This window comes from Oncorhynchus clarkii, chromosome 21 (assembly GCF_045791955.1).
Source record: "Oncorhynchus clarkii lewisi isolate Uvic-CL-2024 chromosome 21, UVic_Ocla_1.0, whole genome shotgun sequence".
Classification (NCBI taxonomy): Eukaryota; Metazoa; Chordata; class Actinopteri; order Salmoniformes; family Salmonidae; genus Oncorhynchus; species Oncorhynchus clarkii.
The window spans coordinates 30,618,576-30,644,173 of NC_092167.1; the positions used below are offsets into that span (position 1 = coordinate 30,618,576).

The window sequence follows — 25,598 nt, forward strand, 5'->3', positions numbered from 1 at the left end:
GTGCATGTCAGAGCAAAAACCAAGCCATGAGGTCGAAGGAATTGTCCATAGAGCTCCGAGACAGGATTGTGTCAAGGCACGGATCTGTAGAAGAGTACCAAAAAATGTGTGCAGCATTGAAGGTCCCCAAGAACACAGTGGCCTCCATCATTCTTAAATGGAAGAAGTTTGGAACCGCCAACTCTTCCTATAGCTGGCTGCCCGGCCAAACTGAGCAATCGGGGAAGAAGGACCTTGGTCAGGGAGGTGACCAAGAACCAAATGGTCACTCTGACAGAGCTCCAGAGTGCCTCTGTGGAGATGGGAGAACCTTGCAGGACAATCATCTCTTCAGCACTTTACCAATCAGGCCTTTATGGTAGAGTGGCCAGGCAGAAGCCACTCCTCAGTAAAAGGCACATGACAGCCTGCTTGGAGTTTAGCAAAAGGCACCTAAATACTCTCAGAACACGAGAAGCACGATTCTCTGGTCTGATGAAACCAAGATTGAACTCTTTGGCATGAATGCCAAGCATCACGTCTAGAGGAAACCTGGCACCATACCTACAGTGAAGCATGGTGGTGGCAGCATCATGCTGTGGGGATGTTTTTTAGCGGCAGGGCCTGGGAGACTAGTCAAGATCGAGGGAAATATGGACGAAGCAAAGTACAGAGAGATCCTTGATGAAAGCATTCTCCAGAGCGCTCAGGACCTTAGACTGAAGCGAAGGTTCACCTTCCAACAGGACAACAACCCTAAGCACACAGCCAAGACAACACAGGAGTGGCTTCAGGACAAGTCTCTGAATGTCTGTAAATGTGATTTTTCCGATTTTTAAAATTTATAATAAAGGTGCAAAAAAAAAAAAAAAAAAAAAAGAAAACTGATTTTGCTCTGTCATTATGGGGTATTTTGTGTAGATTTGTGAGAAGAAAAAAAACAATTGAATTAATTTTAGAGTAAGGCTGTAACGTAACAAAATGTGGAAAGAGTCAAGAGGTCTGAATACTTTCCGAATGCGCTGTATAAAGCACAATACTATGTTCTAATTATATTCCTAGGGACTCACGCTTGCTGATGATCCTGTTGAGTATGGTCTGCAGCTCTGTGGCACTGATCTCCATGTCCTGTAGACACAGAAACAGAGCATGAGGAAATACTACAGTTCCCATCAGCCCATTCGCCCTGCTGTCCCCTCACTTCCCCTCCCGAGTCTCCTCACCTCCCCAGCCAGCTGTCTGAACAGACTCTTGAAGCCAGCGTCAATCTGGCTCTCGTCCAGCTGAGACTGAAACAGAGATACAGAGGAACGTCAACTCTTCTTTCTTGTTGGTAGTACTGGTGTTGGCATGTAACAGTATGGGCTTGTTAATCAAACAGGATTCTCCATGGTCTGCATCTGAAATGGAACCCTATTCCCCACACAGTGCACTACTTTTGACCAGAGCCCTAGTCAAACGTAAAACACTATATAGGGAATAGGGTGCCATTTCAGCCCTTGTCTCTTCCCCTCACCTCTGCAGGAAGTTCAGCTGTGACGTCATCATCCAGCTCCCTAACACAGACAGAAAAGAACACTATTATCAATGTCCTTACATTAAATGAATTGCCTTTGTATCGTCCATAATCTCCTCATATGTCCTGTTCACCACTCTGTTTCCATATTACTCACTCTGAGTTAGCTGGTTTCTCAGAGAAAACCCTGAGGACAAAGTCTCCCTCCTTCTGGGGTTCGAAGGTGGAAGGGACGATGATGTACTCCCCGGCGGGCAGCTGGAAGCGAGAGCTCACCTCTCTCAGGTTGATGAAGAGCTCAGAGCGGGCGCTGGAACCGTGCGTCAGGAAGAAATCTCTCTTCAGGTGGATGCCTGATCTACCCACGTACTGAGAGGACAGAGAGAGCAGGGGGAAAATGAACTCACTAACCCCTGACCTCTAACCCCTGATCTGCCCACATACTAAGGACAGAGGGCAGGGGAAAGCAGTATGCGTGAGTTAGTTAAACTAGGTGAACCTAACCCATGTACTGATAGGATGGCGAGAAGGGAAACCTCGGTGTGTGAATTTGTTTAATGACCTCTAACCCTTGACCTCTAACCCCTGTCCCGCCCGCATACTGAGGACAGAGAGAAACGGAAAGCACCCCTGACCTCTAATCCCTGACTTTATGTCTATGCTACCATAGAAATTAGGAGAATGCTACCATGCATCTCCACATGAGATAATTGGCTGTGAGCCTAAGCACAAGCCACATTGACCTTTGAGACATGCAGGTCAATATAGGCCTTTTGGCCACATTCCACTTCAGCTATGACACACTGTCCAACAGGTTCTTAATGCACTGTCCAACAGGTTTTTAATGCACTGTCCAACAGGTTTTAAATGCACTGTCCAACAGGTTTTAAATGCACTGTCCAACAGGTTCTTAATGCACTGTCCAACAGGTTTTTAATGCACTGTCCAACAGGTTTTTAATGAACTGTCCAACAGGTTTTTAATGTACTGTCCAACAGGCTTTTAATGCACTGTCCAACAGGTTCTTAATGCACTGTCCAACAGGTTTTTAATGCACTGTCCAACAGGTTTTTAATGCACTGTCCAACAGGATTTTAATGCACTGTCCAACAGGTTTTTAATGCACTGTCCAACAGGTTCTTAGTGCACTGTCCAATAGGTTTTTAATGCACTGTCCAACAGGTTTTTAATGCACTGTCCAACAGGTTCTTAACGCACTGTCCAACAGGTTTTTAATGCACTGTCCAACAGGTTTTTAATGCACTGTCCAACAGGTTCTTAATGCACTGTCCAATAGGTTTTTAATACACTGTCCAACAGGTTCTTAATGCACTGTCCAAGAGGTTTTTAATGCACTGTCCAACAGGTTTTTAATGCACTGTCCAATAGGTTTTTAATGCACTGTCCAATAGGTTTTTAATACACTGTCCAACAGGTTCTTAATGCACTGTCCAAGAGGTTTTTAATACACTGTCCAAGAGGTTTTTAATGCACTGTCCAACAGGTTCTTAAAACCTCTTTGGGCTAGGGGGCAGTATTTTCACGTCCGGATGAAAAGAGTGCCCAAAGTAAACTGCTTGCTACTCAAGCCCAGAAGCTAGGATATGCATATTATTCGTAGATTTGGATAGAAACACTCTGACGTTTCTAAAACTGTTTGAATAATGTCTGTGAGTATAACAGAACTGATTTGGCAGGCGAAACTCCAAGCATCCACCCAGGTAAAAAATAATTTGAGCTCAATGTGTTTTCCATTAGTTTTCTATGGTAATCCCTTTTTAATAGAAATATGCTTGCAGTTCCTATGGCTTCCACTAGACGTCAACAGTCTTTAGAAATTGGTTGATGTTTTTCCTTTGAGAAATGAAGAAGTATTCCTTTCCTTTCCATGTGTCACACAAAGGGACTCAAGTCTTTTGGAGCGCACGACCTGGAACGCGCTTCACATTGTTTTCGTCCGGTATTGAACACAGTTTATCCCGTCTTAAATGTTATCGATTATTTCCGTTTTAGGGTACATACGTTTAGATTAGGAACGTTGTTTGAAATGTATGGACCAAGTTTACAGGTAACTTATTAGATACTTTGTAGTCATGTTGGGCGTGTTGGAACCGGTGTATTTCTGAATCAAACGCGCCAAATAAATGGACATTTTGGGGATATAAAGAAGGAATTTATCGAACAAAAGGAACATTTGTGATGTTTCTGGGACATTTTGGAGTGCCAACAGACGAAGATCTTCAAAGGTAAGGCGTGAATTATATCGTTATTTCTGAATTTTGTGTCGCACCTGGCTGGTTGCAATATGATTTGTTTGTGTTTGTATGCGGGGTGCTGTCCTCAGCTGGAAGCTGGAATAACAACAAGTTAAGCTTTATTTTGATGTATGTTTTGTGAATTTTTATTATGAGTATTTCTGTTTTTGAATTTGGCGAGCTGCAATTTCACTGGATGTTGTCAAATCAATCCCGTTACCGGGATTCGAGCGGGAATGGGGGCGAAGGGATCCCTAAGAGGTTTTAATGCACTCTCCAACAGATTTTTAATGCACTAAATATCTCTCAAATACAGTAATGCTGTCCATCAAGTGTTTCAATTATTACACAGTTACATCACAACGCAATGTAAAATAATACTGGCCAGCAGAAAATACATACCTCATTAGGAACCTGTAGAAAGACACAGAAAGACAAGAGTTAGATAGAAACATACAGTCAATCCTACTGCTTTGCAAAATATGGAAAAAGAAGAAAACGTCTCTTGCCTCTGTTGGGGTCAAATTGGGGTGAAAGAGATAAGAGACTAGTCAGACATACCACTATAAATCAACTTGGGGAGTGGACATTTACTGCTGAGCCTTTAGATAACACTGAAACTATGTTTGTATAGCCGTGGATGCATGGGCTTGGTCTCATGAGTAGAAGGTAATGACTAAGGCAGTTCCATCACAGGGGGTTGACTACAAGCATGATAAAAGCATGATAAAAGCACTGGACTTTTCCTATTTTGCAGAACTCAGGAGAGACATCAGTTGTATGTGTGATGTTTGATCTTCTGTCTACAGCTGTATTTTTTTACATTTTTTTTAAATTGTGCACATTTTGAGTGTTCCTTATTTGTTAAGTAAAAAACGGAGCCAACATTTGGCGAGCTTGCCAGGAGGGAATGAGTGCAAAGCCACTGCACGGAACCTGAACCACCTTCTCTGATCACCAAATTGTAAGGTAAGCAGACACCTGTTATATCGAAGTCCGTAATTTAAAAGAAGTGGATGTTCAGTGTTTCGCTGGAATGTAAAAGCGCCGCCTCCCTCTTGTAATTGTAAAAACAAAGGAACCTAAAAATGTGCCTGTGTAAGTCAATGAATGTGTGGTAATTGTTGTATGTCAATGTGTGTTATATGTTATATGTATTAAGAACAGTAGCTCGCCTTCTTGCGTGTTGGGGGTGCTGGGGTAACTTCCGGAAGGGTACTCAAAAGTAGTTAGGGAGCAGAAGCTGTATCTAGCGTGAAAGTTCTGAAACAGGCGATAACCTAGAAACCTGGAAGATAGAAATAAACTGTTGTCTGTCCTTATGTGTTTGTTTGGTGTGAGTGAAATGTGCAGTGGATGGGGAGATGAACGAATCGAGAATTGGTTATTTGGTCTGAGGACTGAGAGCTGTTATAAGTGGATTTTTGATAAAGAGGAGGATGAGGAACAGCATGTAGATAAAGGCATGACATTGGAATAGCATAAGAAAGGGATTTTTGGAAGTGAGGACGACAGGAAGGAGTTCTGTCATTGTATAAGAAAAGGAGGGTATGATAAAGATAATACCTATAAGACGTATATTACCCTACACCCTGAGGAACTAGTAAAACCCTCAACATATCTTGTATTAGTTGAAATACGACCTATAATTACTTGTAGAAGGATAGTTAAGGAGCCTTTTAAGTGGAATTGACGTTTTGTTTTATGGGCATATGAGAAGACAGTGGAGGAAATAGAGTTCAATCTGATACAACACCCACTGACATTATTGCAAGTTAGATAATAGGTAGGAAAGGCTAACATAGGGCACCTACACCATTATCATTACACGGCTGACTGTCAAATAAGACCAAGCTGACGCTCACCGTGTCTGCAAAGGCCTGTATAGGGGGTTTTATTAGGTAATGGCCCAATGGTGGAATAAAAAGTTAGGAGTAGGACAGAAGTTATTTGAATAAAAGGTTGAACATACAGTGCCTTGCGAAAGTATTCGGCCCCCTTGAACTTTGCGACCTTTTGCCACATTTCAGGCTTCAAACATAAAGATATAAAACTGTATTTTTTTGTGAAGAATCAACAAGTGGGACACAATCATGAAGTGGAACGACATTTATTGGATATTTCAAACTTTTTTAACAAATCAAAAACTGAAAAATTGGGCGTGCAAAATTATTCAGCCCCTTTACTTTCAGTGCAGCAAACTCTCTCCAGAAGTTCAGTGAGGATCTCTGAATGATCCAATGTTGACCTAAATGACTAATGATGATAAATACAATCCACCTGTGTGTAATCAAGTCTCCGTATAAATGCACCTGCACTGTGATAGTCTCAGAGGTCTGTTAAAAGCGCAGAGAGCATCATGAAGAACAAGGAACACACCAGGCAGGTCCGAGATACTGTTGTGAAGAAGTTTAAAGCCGGATTTGGATACAAAAATATTTCCCAAGCTTTAAACATCCCAAGGAGCACTGTGCAAGCGATAATATTGAAATGGAAGGAGTATCAGACCACTGCAAATCTACCAAGACCTGGCCGTCCCTCTAAACTTTCAGCTCACACAAGGAGAAGACTGATCAGAGATGCAGCCAAGAGGCCCATGATCACTCTGGATGAACTGCAGAGATCTACAGCTGAGGTGGGAGACTCTGTCCATAGGACAACAATCAGTCGTATATTGCACAAATCTGGCCTTTATGGAAGAGTGGCAAGAAGAAAGCCATTTCTTAAACTTCTTGCTCCTACTTGAGACGCAGATGTCTCAAGTAGACACCTGGAAATGCAAATGCGCTACGCTAAATGCTAAATGTACTCGTTAAAACTCAAACCTTTATCAAAATTCACATGCAGGGTATTGAATTAAAGCTACACTCGTTGTGAACCTAGCCAACAAGTCAGATTTTTAAAATGCTTTTCGGCGAAAGCATGAGAAGCTATTATCTGATAGCATGCAACACCCCAAAATGCCTGAATGCAATGTAAACAAAGATATAGCTTAGCCGGCGCTACACAAAACGCAGAAATAAAATATAAAACATTCATTACCTTTGACGAGCTTCTTTCTTGGCACTCCTATATGCCCCATAAACATCACTATTGGGTCTTTTTTTCGTTTAAATCGGTCCATATATACCCAAAATAGCTTTCTATGGAAGCTGTGTCATTCAGAAAAAACATCGTTTTTAAACGCTGCGTCATTTTTTTAAATTAAAAAAGTCGACGATAAACTTTCACAAAACACTTCAAAATACTTTTGTAATCCAACTTTAGGTATTAGTAAACGTTTATAATCTATCAAAATGATTACAGGGCGATGTATATTCAATAGCTCCTCGTTTTCAAATCAATGGCTGCCAATGTGCACATTCAAAACATCCTGGTGGAGACCGGAAGAAATGGAATCCAGTTAGTTGGATTTACCAAGAAAAAACTCCCTTGAAAATGACGACAATGGCGACATCGTGTGGAATCTGTAGGAATTGCATGCAGGTCGATAATTAATTTTGTGCCCTTTTAACAACCCATGAAAGTGACGCATGGAAATAATTTTTAGCTTTCAGAGAGCAGTTTTTCTTGCGCTTTTCAATGAAACACACAATCTGTTATAGTCACAACCGTGATTTAACCAGTTTTAGAAACTTCAGAGTGTTTTCTATCTACACATACTAATCATATGCATATACTATATTCCTGGCATGAGTAGCAGGACACTGAAAAGTTGTGCGATTTTTAACAGAATGTTCGAAAAAGGAGGGGGTAGACTTAAGAGGATATAAAGATATCCATAAAAAGTGTTGTTTAAAGTTTGCCACAATCCACCTGGGAGACACACCAAACATGTGGAAGAAGGTGCTCTGGTCAGATGAAACCAAAATTGAACTTTTTGGCAACAATGCAAAACGTTATGTTTGGCGTAAAAGCAACACAGCTGAACACACCATCCCCACTGTCAAACATGGTGGTGGCAGCATCATGGTTTGGGCCTGCTTTTCTTCAGCAGGGACAGGGAAGATGGTTAAAATTGATGGGAAGATGGATGGAGCCAAATACAGGACCATTCTGGAAGAAAACCTGATGGAGTCTGCAAAAGACCTGAGACTGGGACGGAGATTTGTCTTCCAACAAGACAATGATCCAAAACATAAAGCAAAATCTACAATGGAATGGTTCAAAAATAAACATATCCAGGTGTTAGAATGGCCAAGTCAAAGTCCAGACCTGAATCCAATCGAGAATCTGTGGAAAGAACTGAAAACTGCTGTTCACAAATGCTCTCCATCCAACCTCACTGAGCTCGAGCTGTTTTGCAAGGAGGAATGGGAAAAAATGTCAGTCTCTCGATGTGCAAAACTGATAGAGACATACCCCAAGCGACTTACAGCTGTAATCGCAGCAAAAGGTGGTGCTACAAAGTATTAACTTAAGGGGGCTGAATAATTTTGCACGCCAAATTTTTCAGTTTTTGATTTGTTAAAAAAGTTTGAAATATCCAATAAATGTCGTTCCACTTCATGATTGTGTCCCACTTGTTGTTGATTCTTCACAAAAAAATACAGTTTTATATCTTTATGTTTGAAGCCTGAAATGTGGCAAAAGGTCGCAAAGTTCAAGGGGGCCGAATACTTTCGCAAGGCACTGTATTCGTTAGGGACACTTTCCTACTATAGGATAGTATAGGAAATGTACAACCCTTAGTATACTTGTAAAATTATTTCAAGGAAGTTGAGTTCTGTAGAGATTTCCATAGAAAATGACTTTGTGACGCTATCCCCAGGGGACACTGGTGAATAATATATTACTGTTACTCTACACCCTTAAGATATAACATTAGGAATTGAAGTCGAGCATGCAGTTGTCTACGTGAGGCCCGTGTGTGAAATATATTTGAGTTTAGTAGAACCATTTACTATAGCCTGGAGTAAGTGAGAGTAGAATTAGGATTTCAGTATCACCCACTGTTGTTTAACACACACTGAAAGGAGATAGAGAAGAATTGATCTAGGCATATTCATACATGTTACACCTCAACACCTCGTAAATGGCAAATCCGATGGTCTCCATGTCCTTGCCCTCCTTGCGTTTCTTTCTCCGGTCCTTCTGCATCAGCGCCACCAGGAAGCTGCAATCTGATTGGCCGGCTGTGTCGGGGTGCTGCAAGTCGATCTTGAATTGTGGGTTGATCCAGAATGTGGCTAAGTATTGTGGGGGAGGGGGGGAAGTTATCAGAAGACATTTTCTAATCAACTGTGTACCACTTCTTTATATCCTCCCTCCCTCCTTACCAGGGAAGTTCCTGCAGCCCCCGGCCGTGCTGCCCCTCCTCCACTCCCCCTGGTAGACTGCTGAGCTCCACTTCTTCTGCTGGTTGGCCTCCAGGGCGTCTGCTGTGAGGTTACAGATCTCCAGACGCGTAAACTCACGCAGGAAGTCGCTGAATGACATCCTGAGAGGAGGGATTTAGAGAGCGAGAGGTGCAAGGCAGGGGAGGGAGAAGGGGAGAGGAAGTGTATATGATGCAATAACTAACACATTCTCTCAAGTATCGTACCCAGAGGCCATCAGACTTGGTGACACAAACACACACTCACCAGAACTCTCCGTCCTCACTGCGGTTCTGGAGTCGCCCTCTGACTGACCGGTCCACGCTCTCCCACTCTCTGGAGCTAAAATATTCGCAAATGAAAATACATTACCGACTGTATTCCATATCAAAAGGGATAGAAAACCATTCTCACTAGTTACACAGTATGATATGTAATATGACACCTGCAGTATAAAACCACTCTCACTAGTTACACAGTATGATATGTAATATGACACCTGCAGTACAAAACCACTCTCACTAGTTACACAGTATGATATGTAATATGACACCTGCAGTATAAAACCACTCTCACTAGTTACACAGTATGATATGTAATATGACACCTGCAGGATAAAACCACCCTCGCTAGTTATATGATAGGTAATATGACACCTGCAGTATAAAACCACTCTCACTAGTTACACAGTAGGATACGTAATATGACACCTGCAGGATAAAACCACTCTCACTAGTTATATGATAGGTAATATGACACCTGCAGTACAAAACCACTCTCACTAGTTACACAGTATGATATGTAATATGACACCTGCAGTATAAAACCACTCTCACTAGTTACACAGTATGATATGTAATATGACACCTGCAGTACAAAACCACTCTCACTAGTTACACAGTATGATATGTAATATGACACCTGCAGTATAAAACCACTCTCACTAGTTACACAGTATGATATGTAATATGACACCTGCAGTATAAAACCACTCTCACTAGTTACACAGTATGATATGTAATATGACACCTGCAAGATAAAACCACCCTCGCTAGTTATATGATAGGTAATATGACACCTGCAGTATAAAACCACTCTCACTAGTTACACAGTATGATATGTAATATGACACCTGCAGTATAAAACCACTCTCACTAGTTACACAGTATGATATGTAATATGACACCTGCAGGATAAAACCACCCTCGCTAGTTATATGATATGTAATATGACACCTGCAGTATAAAACCACTCTCACTAGTTATATGATAGGTAATATGACACCTGCAGTATAAAACCACTCTCACTAGTTACACAGTATGATATGTAATATGACACCTGCTGGATAAAACCACTCTCACTAGTTACACAGTAGGATATGTAATATGACACCTGCAGTATAAAACCACTCTCACTAGTTACACAGTATGATATGTAATATGACACCTGCAGTATAAAACCACTCTCACTAGTTACACAGTATGATATGTAATATGACACCTGCAGTACAAAACCACTCTCACTAGTTACACAGTATGATATGTAATATGACACCTGCAGTACAAAACCACTCTCACTAGTTACACAGTAGGATATGTAATATGACACCTGCAGGATAAAACCACTCTCACTAGTTACACAGTAGGATATGTAATATGACACCTGCAGTATAAAACCACTCTCACTAGTTATATGATAGGTAATATGACACCTGCAGTACAAAACCACTCTCACTAGTTACACAGTATGATATGTAATATGACACCTGCAGTATAAAACCACTCTCACTAGTTATATGATAGGTAATATGACACCTGCAGTATAAAACCACTCTCACTAGTTACACAGTATGATATGTAATATGACACCTGCAGGATAAAACCACTCTCACTAGTTACACAGTATGATATGTAATATGACACCTGCAGGATAAAACCACTCTCGCTTGTTACATGATAGGCAACATGAGAGGTGTATAGCAGTGTTTCCTTCTCTTACTTGTCACTCCAGGCACCAGTCCACTCTATCTCTCCCCAGGGGTTGCGGATGCGGACCAGTTTGGTCATATTCCCCCTGTACACCACCTGATGGAGAGGGATACTGCATTACACAGATGTATCGTAGCAGGGGAAATGGCCAACCTTCTGTCAACTCAAATGTGATTGATGTACAGGTAAAGGTAGAGACGTTTGTATTCATTTTAATGCTGTCTTTTGACCCCTTAGTGCCACTCGAACCAGAGCAGTCATTGGCTCACCTCGTCGACCCCGGTCACTGAGTAGGCGTGACCTTTCACCAGCTTCTTAAAGGTCACAGCCTCCATGTCCTGACTGCCGGTGATCTGGGGACAGAAGACAGAGTCCGAGTAAGCGTTTCACTGTGCTGTTTACACCTTCTGTATCCTGGTGCACGTGACATCCGTTGACTTGATTTGATTTGATAGGATACACACACAGGGACTCTTGACACACTGTGACATGTTCCAGTCAGGGACATGATATGACAAAGTCTGTGAAAATGATGACGTCATGCGAAACATCCTGGTTCTTAGCACCGCGTTAAGCTGATTAAAATAGGCAGTGTTTTCTATGACATAATGGAAGAAATGAACGTAACAAATCTGAGTACTGACGTCTATGGAGCAGCCCAGCAGCGATCCTCTCTCCACGGCCCGGCTGATGATACTGTAGAGGTCAGAGGGCGCTTTCCTCAGCTCATACATCTCCGTTACCCCTCCTGTGAAGTCCTCAAAACCCTCTGACGTGCTGCCTCCCGACAGGGCCTCGTAACAGCCATGCAGCCTGCAACGAGGATGGACAATTCTGTATCACAAGACTATTTAAAAACAGACATTTCTGTACAATATACACACACAGGATGTATGCATATAGACATATAATTTTACATCATTTGTATTTACATTTTGGTCATTTAGCAGACGCTCTTATTCAGAGCGACTTACAGATATCATAACCCATAAGAACATACATGTATACAGAGTGAAATAAATGCAAAGCCCATGTATACAGTTGAATCCTTCTAACCACCCTCAAAGTAGAATCTCAATTCAACGGCTCAGACACAAGAGGTATGCGGCAGGGTCTACAGTCAATCACGGATTACAAAAAGAAAACCAGCCCCGTCACGGAACAGGATGTCTTGCTCCCAGGCAGACTAAATAACTTTTTTGCCCGCTTCGAGGACAATACAGTGCCACTGACACGGCCTGCAACCAAAACATGCGGCCTCTCCTTCACTGCAGCCGAGGTGAGTAAAACATTTAAACGTGTTCGTTTAAACCCTCGCAAGGCTGCAGGCCCAGACGGCATCCCCAGCCGCGCCCTCAGAGCATGCGCAGACCAGCTGGCTGGTGTGTTTACGGACATATTCAATCAATCCCTATCCCAGTCTGCTGTTCCCACATGCTTCAAGAGGGCCACCATTGTTCCTGTTCCCAAGAAAGCTAAGGTAACTGAGCTAAACGACTACCGCCCCGTAGCACTCACTTCCGTCATCATGAAGTGCTTTGAGAGACTAGTCAAGGACCATATCACCTCCACCCTACCTGACACCCTAGACCCACTCCAATTTGCTTACCGCCCAAATACGTCCACAGACGATGCAATCTCAACCACACTGCACACTGCCCTAACCCATCTGGACAATACCTATGTGAGAATGCTGTTCATCGACTACAGCTCGGCATTTAACACCATAGTACCCTCCAAGCTCGTCATCAAGCTCGAGACCCTGGGTCTCGACCCCGCCCTGTGCAACTGGGTACTGGACTTCCTGATGGGCCGCCCCCAGGTGGTGAGGGTAGGCAACAACATTTCCACCCCGCTGATCCTCAACACAGGGGCCCCACAAGGGTGCGTTCTGAGCCCTCTCCTGTACTCCCTGTTCACCCACGACTGCGTGGCCACGCACGCCTCCAACTCAATCATTAAGTTTGCGGACGACACAACAGTGGTAGGCTTGATTACCAACAACGACGAGACGGCCTACAGGGAGGAGGTGAGGGCCCTCGGAGTGTGGTGTCAGGAAAATAACCTCACACTCAACGTCAACAAAACTAAGGAGATGCTTGTGGACTTCAGGAAACAGCAGTGGGAACACCCCCCTATGCACATCGATGGAACAGTAGTGGAGAGGGTAGCAAGTTTTAAGTTCCTCGGCATACACATCACAGACAAACTGAATTGGTCCACCCACACAGACAGCATTGTGTAGAAGGCGCAGCAGCGCCTCTTCAACCTCAGGAGGCTGAAGAAATTCGTCTTGTCACCAAAAGCTCTCACAAACTTCTACAGATGCACAATCGAGAGCATCCTGGCGGGCTGTATCACCGCCTGGTACGGAAACTGCTCCGCCCACAACCGTAAGGCTCTCCAGAGGGTGGTGAGTTCTGCACAACGCATCACCGGGGGCAAACTACCTGCCCTCCTGGACACCTACACCACCTGATGTTACAGGAAGGCCATAAAGATCATCAAGGACAACAACCATCCGAGCCACTGCCTGTTTAGCCCGCTATCATCCAGAAGGCGAGGTCAGTACAGGTGCATCAAAGCTGGGACCGAGAGACTGAAAAACAGCTTCTATCTCAAGGCCATCAGACTGTTAAACAGCCACCACTAACATTGAGTGGCTGCTGCCAACACACTGACTCAAGTCCAGCCACTTTAATAATGGGAATTGATGGGAAATGATGTAAAATATATCACTAGCCACTTTAAACAATGCTACCTAATATAATGTTTACATACCCTACATTATTCATCTCATATGTATACGTATATACTGTACTCTATATCATCTACTGCATCTTTATGTAATACATGTATCACTAGCCACTTTAACTATGCCACTTTGTTTACATACTCATCTCATATGTATATACTGTACTCGATACCATCTACTGTATCTTGCCTATGCCGCTCTGTACCATCACTCATTCATATATCTTTATGTACATATTCTTTATCCCCTTACACTTGTGTGTATAAGACAGTAGTTTTGGAATTGTTAGTTAGATTACTTGTTGGTTATTACTGCCTTGTCGGAACTAGAAGCACAAGCATTTCGCTACACTCGCATTAACATCTGCTAACCATGTGTATGTGATAAATACAATTTGATTTGATTTGATTTGATTTCTCTCCTTTTTCTAAACTCCTCCCATCCCTCATCCCTCCTTACTTGGCGTAGGCTTTCTCCAGCAGGGCGCTCCAGAATTCTCCTCCCTCGGCAGAGTGGACAAAGAGTAGCTTCCCATCCTTCACCGGCAGCCTGTCATCGATCACCACCTCCACCCACTCCCCATACTGCCAGAACTACAAAACACAGACAGTAGGGAGACTATCAGAACTACAAAACGCAGACAGTTGAACTACAAAACAGACAGTAGACCTACAACACACAGACAGTAGAAATACAACACACACACATTAGGGAGACTACCAGACCTACAACACACAGACAGTAGAACTACAAAACAGACAGTAGAACTACAACACACAGACAGTAGAAATACAACACACAGATAGTAGGGAGCTCAATATCACTACCTTTACCCACTCTCCAACCTGCCACTGCAATCTGAATAGGGATAGGATGAAGTGAGATGCAGCTAAGCACTGATTTAAGGTCAGTTTTACACGTAGTGTATTAGTAATGTATTCGTTCTTGGTGCTTGTGCAAAGTAGCACAAGCACCAAGAACGAATACATTTAACATTGAAGACAAGCTCTGATTTCCCCTCTAGTGGTGAGGGTGAGCTGATCGCAGAACTGTGCCCAGGGGGTAACTTCTAACCAGAGCGGAGCTTTTAGTCACTTACACCCAATGACCACCAGGTGGCAGAAGTGGCATTAGAACAATATCATCATCAGGCTCAACAGGGAAGAGGGAGGAACTAAGACCGAGGTAACAACCACAGGAATTTATGGCAAGATCTTGAGCAATCACGCTATCTTCCTTCCAATACACATGGGTTCCATGTAGCCTGCCTACACCACTGTGATGTTAGTATGCTTTTAGAGGGCGAAATACAGGCTGTCCAATAATGTATGTCCTATCTCCTCAGCTGCACGTAGCTAACTGATGCAGACCTACGGCAAGGCAATATAGCTCCACCACCACAAAATCACATCAGGGACACCAGAACATTATATAGAGTTTGAGGTATGTGGCTCTGGGATACATGAATGTAACAATACTGAAGTGTCAAAACCAGCAGTGACAATGACACCTAATTAGATTCAAACTGTTCTGACTCGTGACTTCCAAACAGTGGCAGGGGGGAGATGAATGAGCCACAGCTGAGCTGTTATTGTGTGTGTGTGTGGGTTGGTGGTGGTGGTGGTGGTGGGGGGTGTGTGATAGAGACAGGGAGAGATAAATGGTTAATTTTGCATGCTCTGCAGGGCTAAAGTGACTGCTGGGACTGTACGGTCGACTGCAGAACAGAATCACATGATCGGCTGGGTTGACACAGAAGTATTACAACACCCCCTACGCCCACCAACACACACAGAGGGGGAACCAAACTATGAGCCACTGTCTACCCTGTTAGCCTTTATGGGGCAAATCCTAACTTCCACGTTAAGTAGAAAAGTGAACATTTGATGTAGGTGGAAGTTAGTATTCAACCCAATCAAAACTATCTCTTACAGTATCTATTTAGCAGAGTAGAGGTCTGTTCCATATAAATACCAATCCATTTGGGAACTGAATTGCATACTAGTTCAACGGAAGGGAGAATTGAACTAAAATTGATCCCAACGCTTTCACAACGCTATCTGATGTAAACACACCAGTGCTGGCTACAAGGAAAGTAAACCAAATATCCACATCTGCGTAGCAAGCTTGAGGGAGTGTAGTTTGTCCCAGAGCCGCAGCACTTCAACTGTGCAGTTCCTTTCACCTTCTGATAATAATATCCTATCAGCAACCTAGAGATTTTCAAACTGAAAATTACAGGCATACTGTAGTCTGTTTTTGCAATACAGGATTTGTTGAGTCTCACAGCTCATCTCTGCGCCTAGCTAAGCACATACCGCATTCCCAGAATCTGCAGCACAGCTCCCCCTTTGTCTGGCTAAACCAATTAGAACATCCAATTACATTTGGGAGGATGAGTCACCCAGGCGTACGAGATCTGGCACAGGATCAGGAGATCGCAACAAAACACTATTATTGGGTTTAGACGGTGTGTGTGTGTTTCTTAGTATCTTTGTGGGGACCAGAAGTCCTCAAAAGGATAGTGGAACCGGGTAAAATCAGAAAAATCTGGACATTTTGCCGGGTCCCCACAGAGAAAAAGGCTATTTTAGGCTAAGGGGTTAGGTTTACGGTTAAGGTTACAATCAGGGTTAGAATTAGCAATAGGGGTTAGGTTTAGGAGGTGGTATTAGGTTTAGGGTGGTTAGGGTTAAGGTTAGGTTAAGGGAAAACATGATTTTGAATGGGAATACATGTTTCGGTCCCCACGGGGATAGTAAAACAAAGTGTATGTGTGTATAGAGGGAGATCTCAACAGAACAATGTATTACTGGGTTTAAACCTTCAACTGTTAACTAACACACAGGCCACACAATGGAGGAAGGGATATATGGTGAATTAGATCACATGCACATAGAGTTGAAGTCGGAAGTTTACATACACCTTAGCCAAATACATTTAAACTCAGTTTTTCACAATTCCTGACATTTAATCCTAATAAAAATTCCCTGTCTTAGGTCAGTTAGGATCACCACTATATTTTAAGAATGTGAAATGTCAGAAAAATAGTAGAGAGAATGATTTATTTCAGCTTTTATTTCTTTCATCACATTCCCAGTGGGTCAGAAGTTTACATGCACTCAATTAGTATTTGGTAGCATTGCCTTTAAATTGTTTAACTTGGGTCAAACATTTCAGGTAGCCTTCCACAAGCTTCCCACAATAAGTTGGGTGAATTTTAGCCCATTTTTCCTGACAGAGCTGGTGTAACTGAGTCAGGTGCCGTCCCTAGGAGGGGTGCTTCACTTGAGTGGGTTGAGTCACTGATGTGATCTTCCTGTCTGGGTTGGCGCCCCCCCTTGGGTTGTGCCATGGCGGAGTTCTTTGTGGGCTATACTCTGCATTGTCTCAGGATGGTAAGTTGGTGGTTGAAGTTATCCCTCTAGTTATGTGGGGGCTGTGCTTTGGCAAAGTGGGTGGGGTTATATCCTTCCTGTTTGGCCCTGGGTATCATCGGATGGGGCCACAGGGTCTCCTGACCCCTCCTGTCTCAGCCTCCAGTATTTATGCTGCAGTAGTTTATGTGTCGGGGGGCTAGGGTCAGTCTGTTATATATGGAGCACTTCTCCTGTCTTATCCGGTGTCCTGTGTGAATTTAAGTATGCTCTCTCTAATTCTCTCTTTCTTTCTCTCTCTCAGAGGACCTGAGCCCTAGGACTATGCCTCAGGACTACCTGGCATGACTCCTTGCTGTCCCCAGTCCACCTGGCTGTGCTGCTGCTCCAGTTTCAACTGTTCTGCCTGAGGCTATGGAATCCTGACCTGTTCACCGGACGTGCTACCTGTCCCAGACCTATTATTTGACCATGCTAGTCATTTATGAACATTTGAACATCTTGGCCATGTTCTGTTATAATCTCCACCCGGCACAGCCAGAAGATGACTGGCCACCCCACATAGCCTGGTCGCTCTCTAGGTTTCTTCCTAGGTTTTGGCCTTTCTAGGGAGTTTTTCCTAGCCAACGTGCTTCAACACCTGCATTGCTTGCTGTTTGGGGTTTTAGGCTGGGTTTCTGTACAGCACTCTGAGAAATCAGCTGATGTACGAAGGGCTATATAAATACATTTGATTTGAGGTTTGTAGGCCTCCTTGCGCACACACACTTTTTCAGTTCTGCAATTTTCTATAGGATTAAAGTCAAGGCTATGTGATGGCCACTTCAATACCTTGACTTTGTTGTCCTTAAGCCATTTTGCCACAACTTTGGAAGTATGCTTGTGGTCATTATCCATTTGGAAGACCCATTTGCAACAAAGCTTTAACTTCCTGCCTGATGTCTTGAGATGTTGCTTCAATATATCCACATCATTTTCCATCTTCATGATGCCAACATAATGCTGCCACCCCCGTGCTTCACGGTTGGGATGGTGTTCTTCAGCTTGCAAGCCTCCCCCTTTCTCCTCCAAACATAACGATGGTCATTATGGCCAAACAGTTCTATTTTTGTTTCATCAGAAAAGAGGACATTTGGACAAAGTAAGATCTTTGTCCCCATGTGCAGTTGCAAACCGTAGTCTGGCTTTTTTTATGGCGGTTTTGGAGCAGTGGCTTCTTCCTTGCTGAGCGGCCTTTCAGGTTATGTCAATATAGGACTCGTTTTACTGTGGATATAGATACTGTTGTACCTGTTTCCTCCAGCATCTTTACAAAGTCCTTTGCTGTTGTTCTGGGATTGATTTGCACTTTTCGCACCAAAGTATGTTCTTCTCTAGGAGACAGAATGCGTCTCCTTCCCTTGCGGTATGACAGCTGCGTGGTCCTATGGTGTTTATACTTGCATACAATTGTTTGTACAGATGAACGTGGTAACTTCAGGAGTTTGAAAATTTCTCCCAAGGATGAACCAGACTTGTGGAGGTCTACAATTTTTTTCTGAGGTCTTGGCTGATTTTCCCATGATGTCAAGCAAAGAGGCACTGAGTTTGAAGGTAGGCCTTGAAATACATTAACAGGTACACCTCCAATTGACTCAAATTATGTAAATTAGCCTATCAGAAGCTTCTAAAGCCACAACATAATTCTCTGGAATTTTCCAAGCTGTTTAAAGGCACAGTCAACTTAGTGTATGTAAACTTCTGACCCACTGGAATTGTGATACAGTGAATTATAAGTGAAATAATCTGTCTGTACACAATTGTTGGAAAAATTACTTGTGTCATGCACAAAGTAGATGTCCTAACCGACTTGCCAAAACTGTAGTTTGTTAACAAGACATTTGTGGAGTGGATGAAAAACGAGTTTTAATGACTCCAACCTGAGTGTATGTAAACTTCCAACTTCAACTGTATTTAACGCATGAATGAGTTTATATGCCAGTAGGTTCATAGACACATAGCCATGTTATTTCCTCTCATGCCAACAAGTAAACTGTTTAGGACATAAATAAGTAGGCTATGACTGTGGAAATAAATGTGACAATGAAAACATGTTGCAATATTTCTGCAATCAGTCAATCATATTTTTAAATAGGGGTTTCTTATTGTCACTTCCTTTTGGCAGAGGACTGGGGGTGTACATTCCAGTTAATGTGTTAGTAGTGTTACTTCTGTGTGGTATGCAAATGTATGTCACGACTTCCGCCGAAGTCGGTCCCTCCCCTTGTTCGGGCGGCGTTCGGAGGTCGACGTCACCGGCCTTCTAGCCACCGCCGAGCCACTTTTCATTTTCCATTTGTTTTGTCTTAGTCTTACACACCTGGTTTCACTCACCCAATTACCTGTTTATTATTTAACCCCCTGTTCCCCATGTTTGTTTTTGAGTGGTTGTTCTTTGTAAATCGGTCCGTTATTGTGGGCTTGTAATATTTGCCTTGTATTTTTGTATTTTGAGTAATGTACGTTGATTACTCATCTCTGCTGTCCTGCACCTGACTCTCTACACCAGCTACACACAGGACGCTATTACAATGTAATAGTACTGTGTTTGCATTAATGAATGTGTTCATGATGGATGTGCTGTGTTTAGCTTGGCTGCCTGCTGCTCAGTCTAGCAGCACTAATGGTTACTCTGAATGACTGGGCAGTGGTCAGCACTAGGCTAGCAGGCTCCGTATTGGCTCCTGTCGCTGTGTGTGTCTCTCCGTCTCTGTCCTGGCACCCTGCCCCCCAGCTGAGTCGGACTCTATTAATGTGGGCAGCTGGCTGCCATCAAAGGGTTCGGTGAGAGGAAAGCTGAGTGAAAGTGAGGGCCGCTACAGTGGGCACTGGACACGGACACGCAAGCACCACCTGGTCGCCCATGCATGGAGACGTCCATTTAGAGGGCAACTGTGGTGTCGCTTTAAGGTCCTATACAGAGAATGATAGGTGTGTCTGTGTGTCAGAGGACTGGTTTTGTGTACAAAGCAAAGGTCATCGTGATAAGGCCTGGCAAGAAGCAGGAAGCGTGCCTTGGAGTGAATTAAGGTACATTTCTTGTTTTTAGTAGCCCACATGAGATGGAAATTTGTCTTCTGCTTTTATCCACTCCTCCATCCATCCACCCACCCTTCTCTCCCGATATACATACGAACACATATTAGGTTGGAGATGCTGGAGCAGAGGGCAGCCGCATGTGCTGCATCCAATGAGCAGTTTAGGGGGTGAAGTTTCTTGCTCGAGGGAACATCGGCGGTAGCTGGCACCTGAGATTGCCTCCGGTTGCCAGCTCACTCCCCGCCACAACTTCGAGTTCACTTCAAGAGTAGCTGAATATCTGTATATTAGTATATATTATCGTATAGATGGATATACAGTCAAATCAGAAACAGGAAGTGAGTGTGTGGTGACCTGGAAGTGGAAGATGCCAGCGTACTGGCCTCCGAAGTCCTGTCCATGAGGCACCACTCTGTGGAGGAGGTTGTCGTTCAGAGTCAATGAGGCTATGGCTGCCAGCAACCAGCAGTCACCTGAATCACACACACAAACACACACACACACACACGCACACACACACACACACACACACACACACACACACACACACACACACACACACACACACACACACACACACACACACACACACACACACACACACACACACACACAATAGTCAGTGTCTCTACCTCGGAACTGCAGCTCAATACCTTTCACACACACACACACACACACACACACACACACACACACACACACACACACACACACACACACACACACACACACACACACACACACACACACACACACACACACACACGCACACACACACGTACACACAAGTACACACAAGTACACACAAGTACACACACAGGAACACACACAACATAATACATCAGACATAGGTAGACTATGTTAATGATAGCAATGCATTGTATCAGTCCCTTAAAAAAAAGTCACCAAACATTCATCAGTCGGTAGTGTTTGTTTTGACCCCCTGGAAATACTCTGGCCGTTAGTCATAGCATACAAGTAACGCCCATAGCCCGTAGCACGGTAAGACAAAACTCCTGGCCCTGTTCATCATTCACCTCTTCAAAAGTTCCCAACTGTTCTTCCTTTGAATCATTCCGAGCCTCAAGGCTAGGTGAAGCTAACTGACTAAACTCTCTGCTCTGGTTAGACTTATTAATTACAGACAGATACTGCTGTCTGTTTCTCACTGCTGTGAGAACGGAGCACTTCAGGCTTAAGTGGTGAAAACATTGTAATACTGGAATGCACCTTATAAGGAAAGCGTAACGAGAGAGAGGTCCGAGAATCTGTTCACACACACTTCATCCTGACCCTATGTAACCTCCAAGGAGTGTGTTCGAATTTGAACTGTCTGGACCGACAGTATGCTGATTACATAGCTCGATCTACTGTAACTCTAACAGAAGAGGTCATACAATACAATGCCCATGCAGGGTAGAGGCATAGGCTGAAAAGCCCACAGAAGACGCCACGGTTGGGTTCGGCGTGCTGAAAAAAAAGATAGTAGTACTGCTTCCTTCTAATGTGACATGATCTGTAAATAGGGGTGAACGCCTATTGTTATCCAAACGCAGACGAAGGCTGTATGCTACTGCTAAAAATACATTCAAACTTAAAGACTACTCCAGCGAGGGCAGGTTTTATGTATGCCTTTTAAACCCCGGCACCCAAATACTCTTTGCTACTACACACTTTAGAGTTGAGCACGCCACTTCCTCTTTCTGGGCTCGGCATGCCGCATATTTAAGAGAGGGGTAGGCAGCTCTCTCCCGGCATTTGATTCAGTACCAAGAGATGAGAAGACTTTCAAATCAACCATTCGGCTCAGAGTTAGTATGCGATACAGTACCAGGCAACGTGTATACCTGCCCTATGTTTACTGTAGTGGTGGTATAGTGCCAGTGCATCTCAGCCAGAGGGAGGTTGTTACTTTGTTTATAGATGTGAGATAGCAGAGCAGAGTGTAAATTATGCATCGCACACAGTGTTTGTAGAGGAAAACACAAGAGTACCAAGATTGCAATCAAATCAAATCTCTGCGTGCGCTCTCTATCTCTCTCTCTCTCTCTCTCTCTCTCTCTCTCTCTCCTGACTAAGTGGTTGTTCCATCGGGCTCTCAGGCTCTCCACCAACCCTCCTTCTGAGACCTGGACTCACCTAAAGCTCCCTGGCAGATATCAGTGCGAGTGGCTCCATCCACTATGAACTGGGGACGGGTACAGATCTCCTGTAGACAGAAAGAGAGAGGGGGAGAAAGAAAGAAAAAGAGAGATAGCGAGAGAAAGGGGGAGAGAGGAAGAAAGAGAGGTAAGATATGCCAGATTGGTGTTGTTGTTGCTCACAAACATGCACACACACACACACACACACACAGCAGTGACAGGTAGGCTGACATTTCTCTTTTCCTTTCACCACAGTGTTGACACTGCACTGCAGCACTGGTAACGCCTGTCGTCCTTGTTGTCATGGCGAACGGCGTCCCCGTCAGTCACACAAGTGCCTCATAGAATACTTAAAAAAAATGTCTGAGACATTCCTGCTAAACTACCGAGTACTGCATCTCCTCTCTCTGCCTCCCAACCGCCCCTCATCCACAGATAACTCAAGACATGAGCAACGTGAGAGCTAGTTAGCTAAGCTATAAAAAGCTCTTCCCGCATTTTGAGCTGAGGAGCGGAGCAGCATGGTGTGTGTTCTCTCCAGGGATGTCGATATTGCAGTTCTGAGGGGCGAGGTGCTGGAGGAGATGCATTATGAAAGGGAATGAGGAGAGACGGAGTGTGAAGAGCATTAGGATAGACAGGCACGCCAGCTAGGACACACACACACACACGGGATAAGACACACACACACAAACTATTGCCAAAGACAAATAATTATGTCAGAGTCATCTGAGAATAGTCATATATAATACTTATAGGGGGCCTTTAAGGATCGGGTCTAAGATTAGTCTCAGTAAGGCTCAGATACGGTCTAGGTTCAGTAGGTGAGTTTTTCCTGGTCAGGTAATATGGTCGGGAAAAACTACAAGAGGCTCAGTAAGTATAAGGAACAGGCAGTCCCAGCCGCAGTATCATCTCACCGTAGGTCTCATCCAGCGTACTCCTTGGGTCTTGGAGGAGCGTGGTCCCAACTCATTGAACCCCAGAGAAGAGGAGGCGCACGGGAACAGGCTGTCCTCAAACAGGCTGCGGCTCTGGAGGCACCGGGCCCTCAGCGACTCAAAGTCCTGGCCCTGGAACTTGACTGCGTTGTGGTTCTGGCCCAGACCCTCGTCCCGGTCCCACTGGCTGCGCAACTTGGCGGCCATCCCCGACGCATACACCTGCTCCATTCTCACCTGGCCGTAGTCGTATTTGGCTGTGGCCGAGGTCAAAGGTCAAAGCTAATCCAGGGAGCCAGTCAGGGAGGAGGTTAAAGGCTGACGTTCAATTAGGAATCAGACATAGAACAGCAACAGCCAATTATGAGGTTAGAATTGTAGATGAGGTGGTGATAATAGGCTGTGACAGGCAGACGGCTTAATGGAGAGCAGTGACAGTCCTAGTCATGTAAAAAGTGGTAGAGTGGGGACTGGAGGATGGGCTCAAAAGGAAAACGTCTTCTTCACAGCACCAGGCAGATCTCAGAGTCACGGCAACAATTCATTGATTGGCTGGCTGTACCTTTAGCAGACAGGGTTCAGAAGCCAATAGAATGAGGTGAGACTCAGCGAGTTGGCTGTACCTTGTTGTCCCACCAAAAGCCCCTGGAGAAGAAAGCGAGAGAGAGAGAGAAGGAAATTAGTGAAATTCAAAACACATAAATATCTGTTTATCTCCTGTAAGAATGTATACTTCATTCAAATACAGCCTGTACAGCTCTGTGCAGCACAGACAAAAGAAACAAGATACACATAGCATGAGAGAGTTAGCAAATAGCACTTTGCCCCCCCCTCCCCCCGACTCCTATAAATTGTCAACCCGCCATGCACGCTAGCTAGCAGAGGATTGCACTGGGATTACTCACAATAATAGTCAAACTGACTTCAGTTCAGTTCTCTAGTGAATAACATAGTTACTCATTGTGAACAAAGTTGAGTCATAAGTGCTTGTCTTGGGGAGTCCCAGCTAGCATATAACATTCTGAGAACCATAGGTTTCTTAGGTGGGAATTACAGTACTTCAACATAACGTTTCCTACAGGTTTCCTTAAGGTTCTATTTCAAGTAATATTCTCAAATTGTTCAGAAACTGTTTAGAAACAACGTTCTTCTGTGGGAATTTCAATACTTTGTTTAACACTTTCTACAGGTTTCCTCATGGTTCTATTTAAAGTCATGTTCTCAGAACGTTCAGAGAACGTTAAGAAACAACGCTCTTCAGTGTGAATTTTAGTACTTCAGCATAACGTTTCCTACAGGTTTCCTCATGGTTCTATCTAAAGTAATGTTCTCCAATTGTTCAAAGAACATTAAGAAACAACGTTTTTCTGTGCGAATTTCACTACTTCATGATAACGTTTTGTACTTGTTTCCTCATGGTTCTATTCAAGTCATGTTCTCAGAACGTTCAAAAACAATGTTCTTCTGTGAGAATTTCAGTACTTCAGCATCATTTTTTCCCCTGCAGGTTTCATCGTGGTTCTATTTAAAGTCATGTTCTCAAAACATTCAGAGAGAACGTTCAGAAACAATGTTCTTCTCGATCCTGTGAAGTGTGTTCAGGTGTGTTGTCTGCGCCCACTAACTAGCCACACCTGATCTTAATGAGTGCTTGTTTACATTGAAATGGGGTTTGAATAGACTAATTAAATAGCTTTGTGCGAGTAACAAAAACAACATGCCATGCTAGTTCCATCTTGGTGGCACAGTGGACTAATTCCATGTATAGAGAACATTACAGGTTTGAATCTCTGCCAGAATAAAAAAAAAATGTGTGTCTTTGTATAATTAATGCCTAAGCAAATTAATTCCTTTGTGTCCTATCTGTGCTTGGAGTTCAAAACAGTTAACCCAAACTAAGCTACCAGTGTTATTAAAAGTCTTATTAAAACATTCTCAGAACGGTATTTAATTACCTTCAAATAACCTATCATTTCTGTTTTCAGAACGTTTATAACCTCCCTGCAACCTAAAAATGAACGTTCCCAGAACAGGCCAAATTTTCACTTCTGCTATAAATGTTTAAAAAAACATATGGCTTCGTTCCCAGAACCAAATGTTCCAAGAAACTAAATCTGCTATCTGAGTTCGAATCTGCAAATGTAAAACTCTCTGAATGTTTTGCATGGACTTTGTACCACAGAAGGTTGGTGGCACCTTAATTGGGGAGAATGGGCTTGTGGTAATGACTGGAGTGGAATGGTATCA

At 43.6% G+C, this 25,598-nt stretch overlaps 1 protein-coding gene across 1 annotated transcript in view; it reads right to left on the reverse strand.

The window, feature by feature from the left end:
* Positions 1 to 25,598, reverse strand: part of LOC139378869 (calpain-1 catalytic subunit-like) — a 39,330-nt gene that overhangs the window by 5,423 nt on the left and 8,309 nt on the right. Inside the window, exons 2-16 of the mRNA XM_071121438.1 lie at positions 23,331 to 23,996; positions 22,406 to 22,475; positions 20,621 to 20,739; positions 14,271 to 14,404; positions 11,701 to 11,869; positions 11,326 to 11,409; positions 11,067 to 11,152; positions 9,336 to 9,410; positions 9,030 to 9,190; positions 8,779 to 8,939; positions 4,153 to 4,164; positions 1,653 to 1,864; positions 1,496 to 1,535; positions 1,203 to 1,268; positions 1,050 to 1,107 (exon numbers count right to left, since the gene is read on the reverse strand). Coding sequence (XP_070977539.1) covers positions 1,050 to 1,107; positions 1,203 to 1,268; positions 1,496 to 1,535; positions 1,653 to 1,864; positions 4,153 to 4,164; positions 8,779 to 8,939; positions 9,030 to 9,190; positions 9,336 to 9,410; positions 11,067 to 11,152; positions 11,326 to 11,409; positions 11,701 to 11,869; positions 14,271 to 14,404; positions 20,621 to 20,739; positions 22,406 to 22,475; positions 23,331 to 23,582 — 1,699 coding nt within the window. The 5' untranslated portion in view covers positions 23,583 to 23,996. The remainder of the gene's footprint in view (positions 1 to 1,049; positions 1,108 to 1,202; positions 1,269 to 1,495; positions 1,536 to 1,652; positions 1,865 to 4,152; positions 4,165 to 8,778; positions 8,940 to 9,029; positions 9,191 to 9,335; positions 9,411 to 11,066; positions 11,153 to 11,325; positions 11,410 to 11,700; positions 11,870 to 14,270; positions 14,405 to 20,620; positions 20,740 to 22,405; positions 22,476 to 23,330; positions 23,997 to 25,598) is intronic.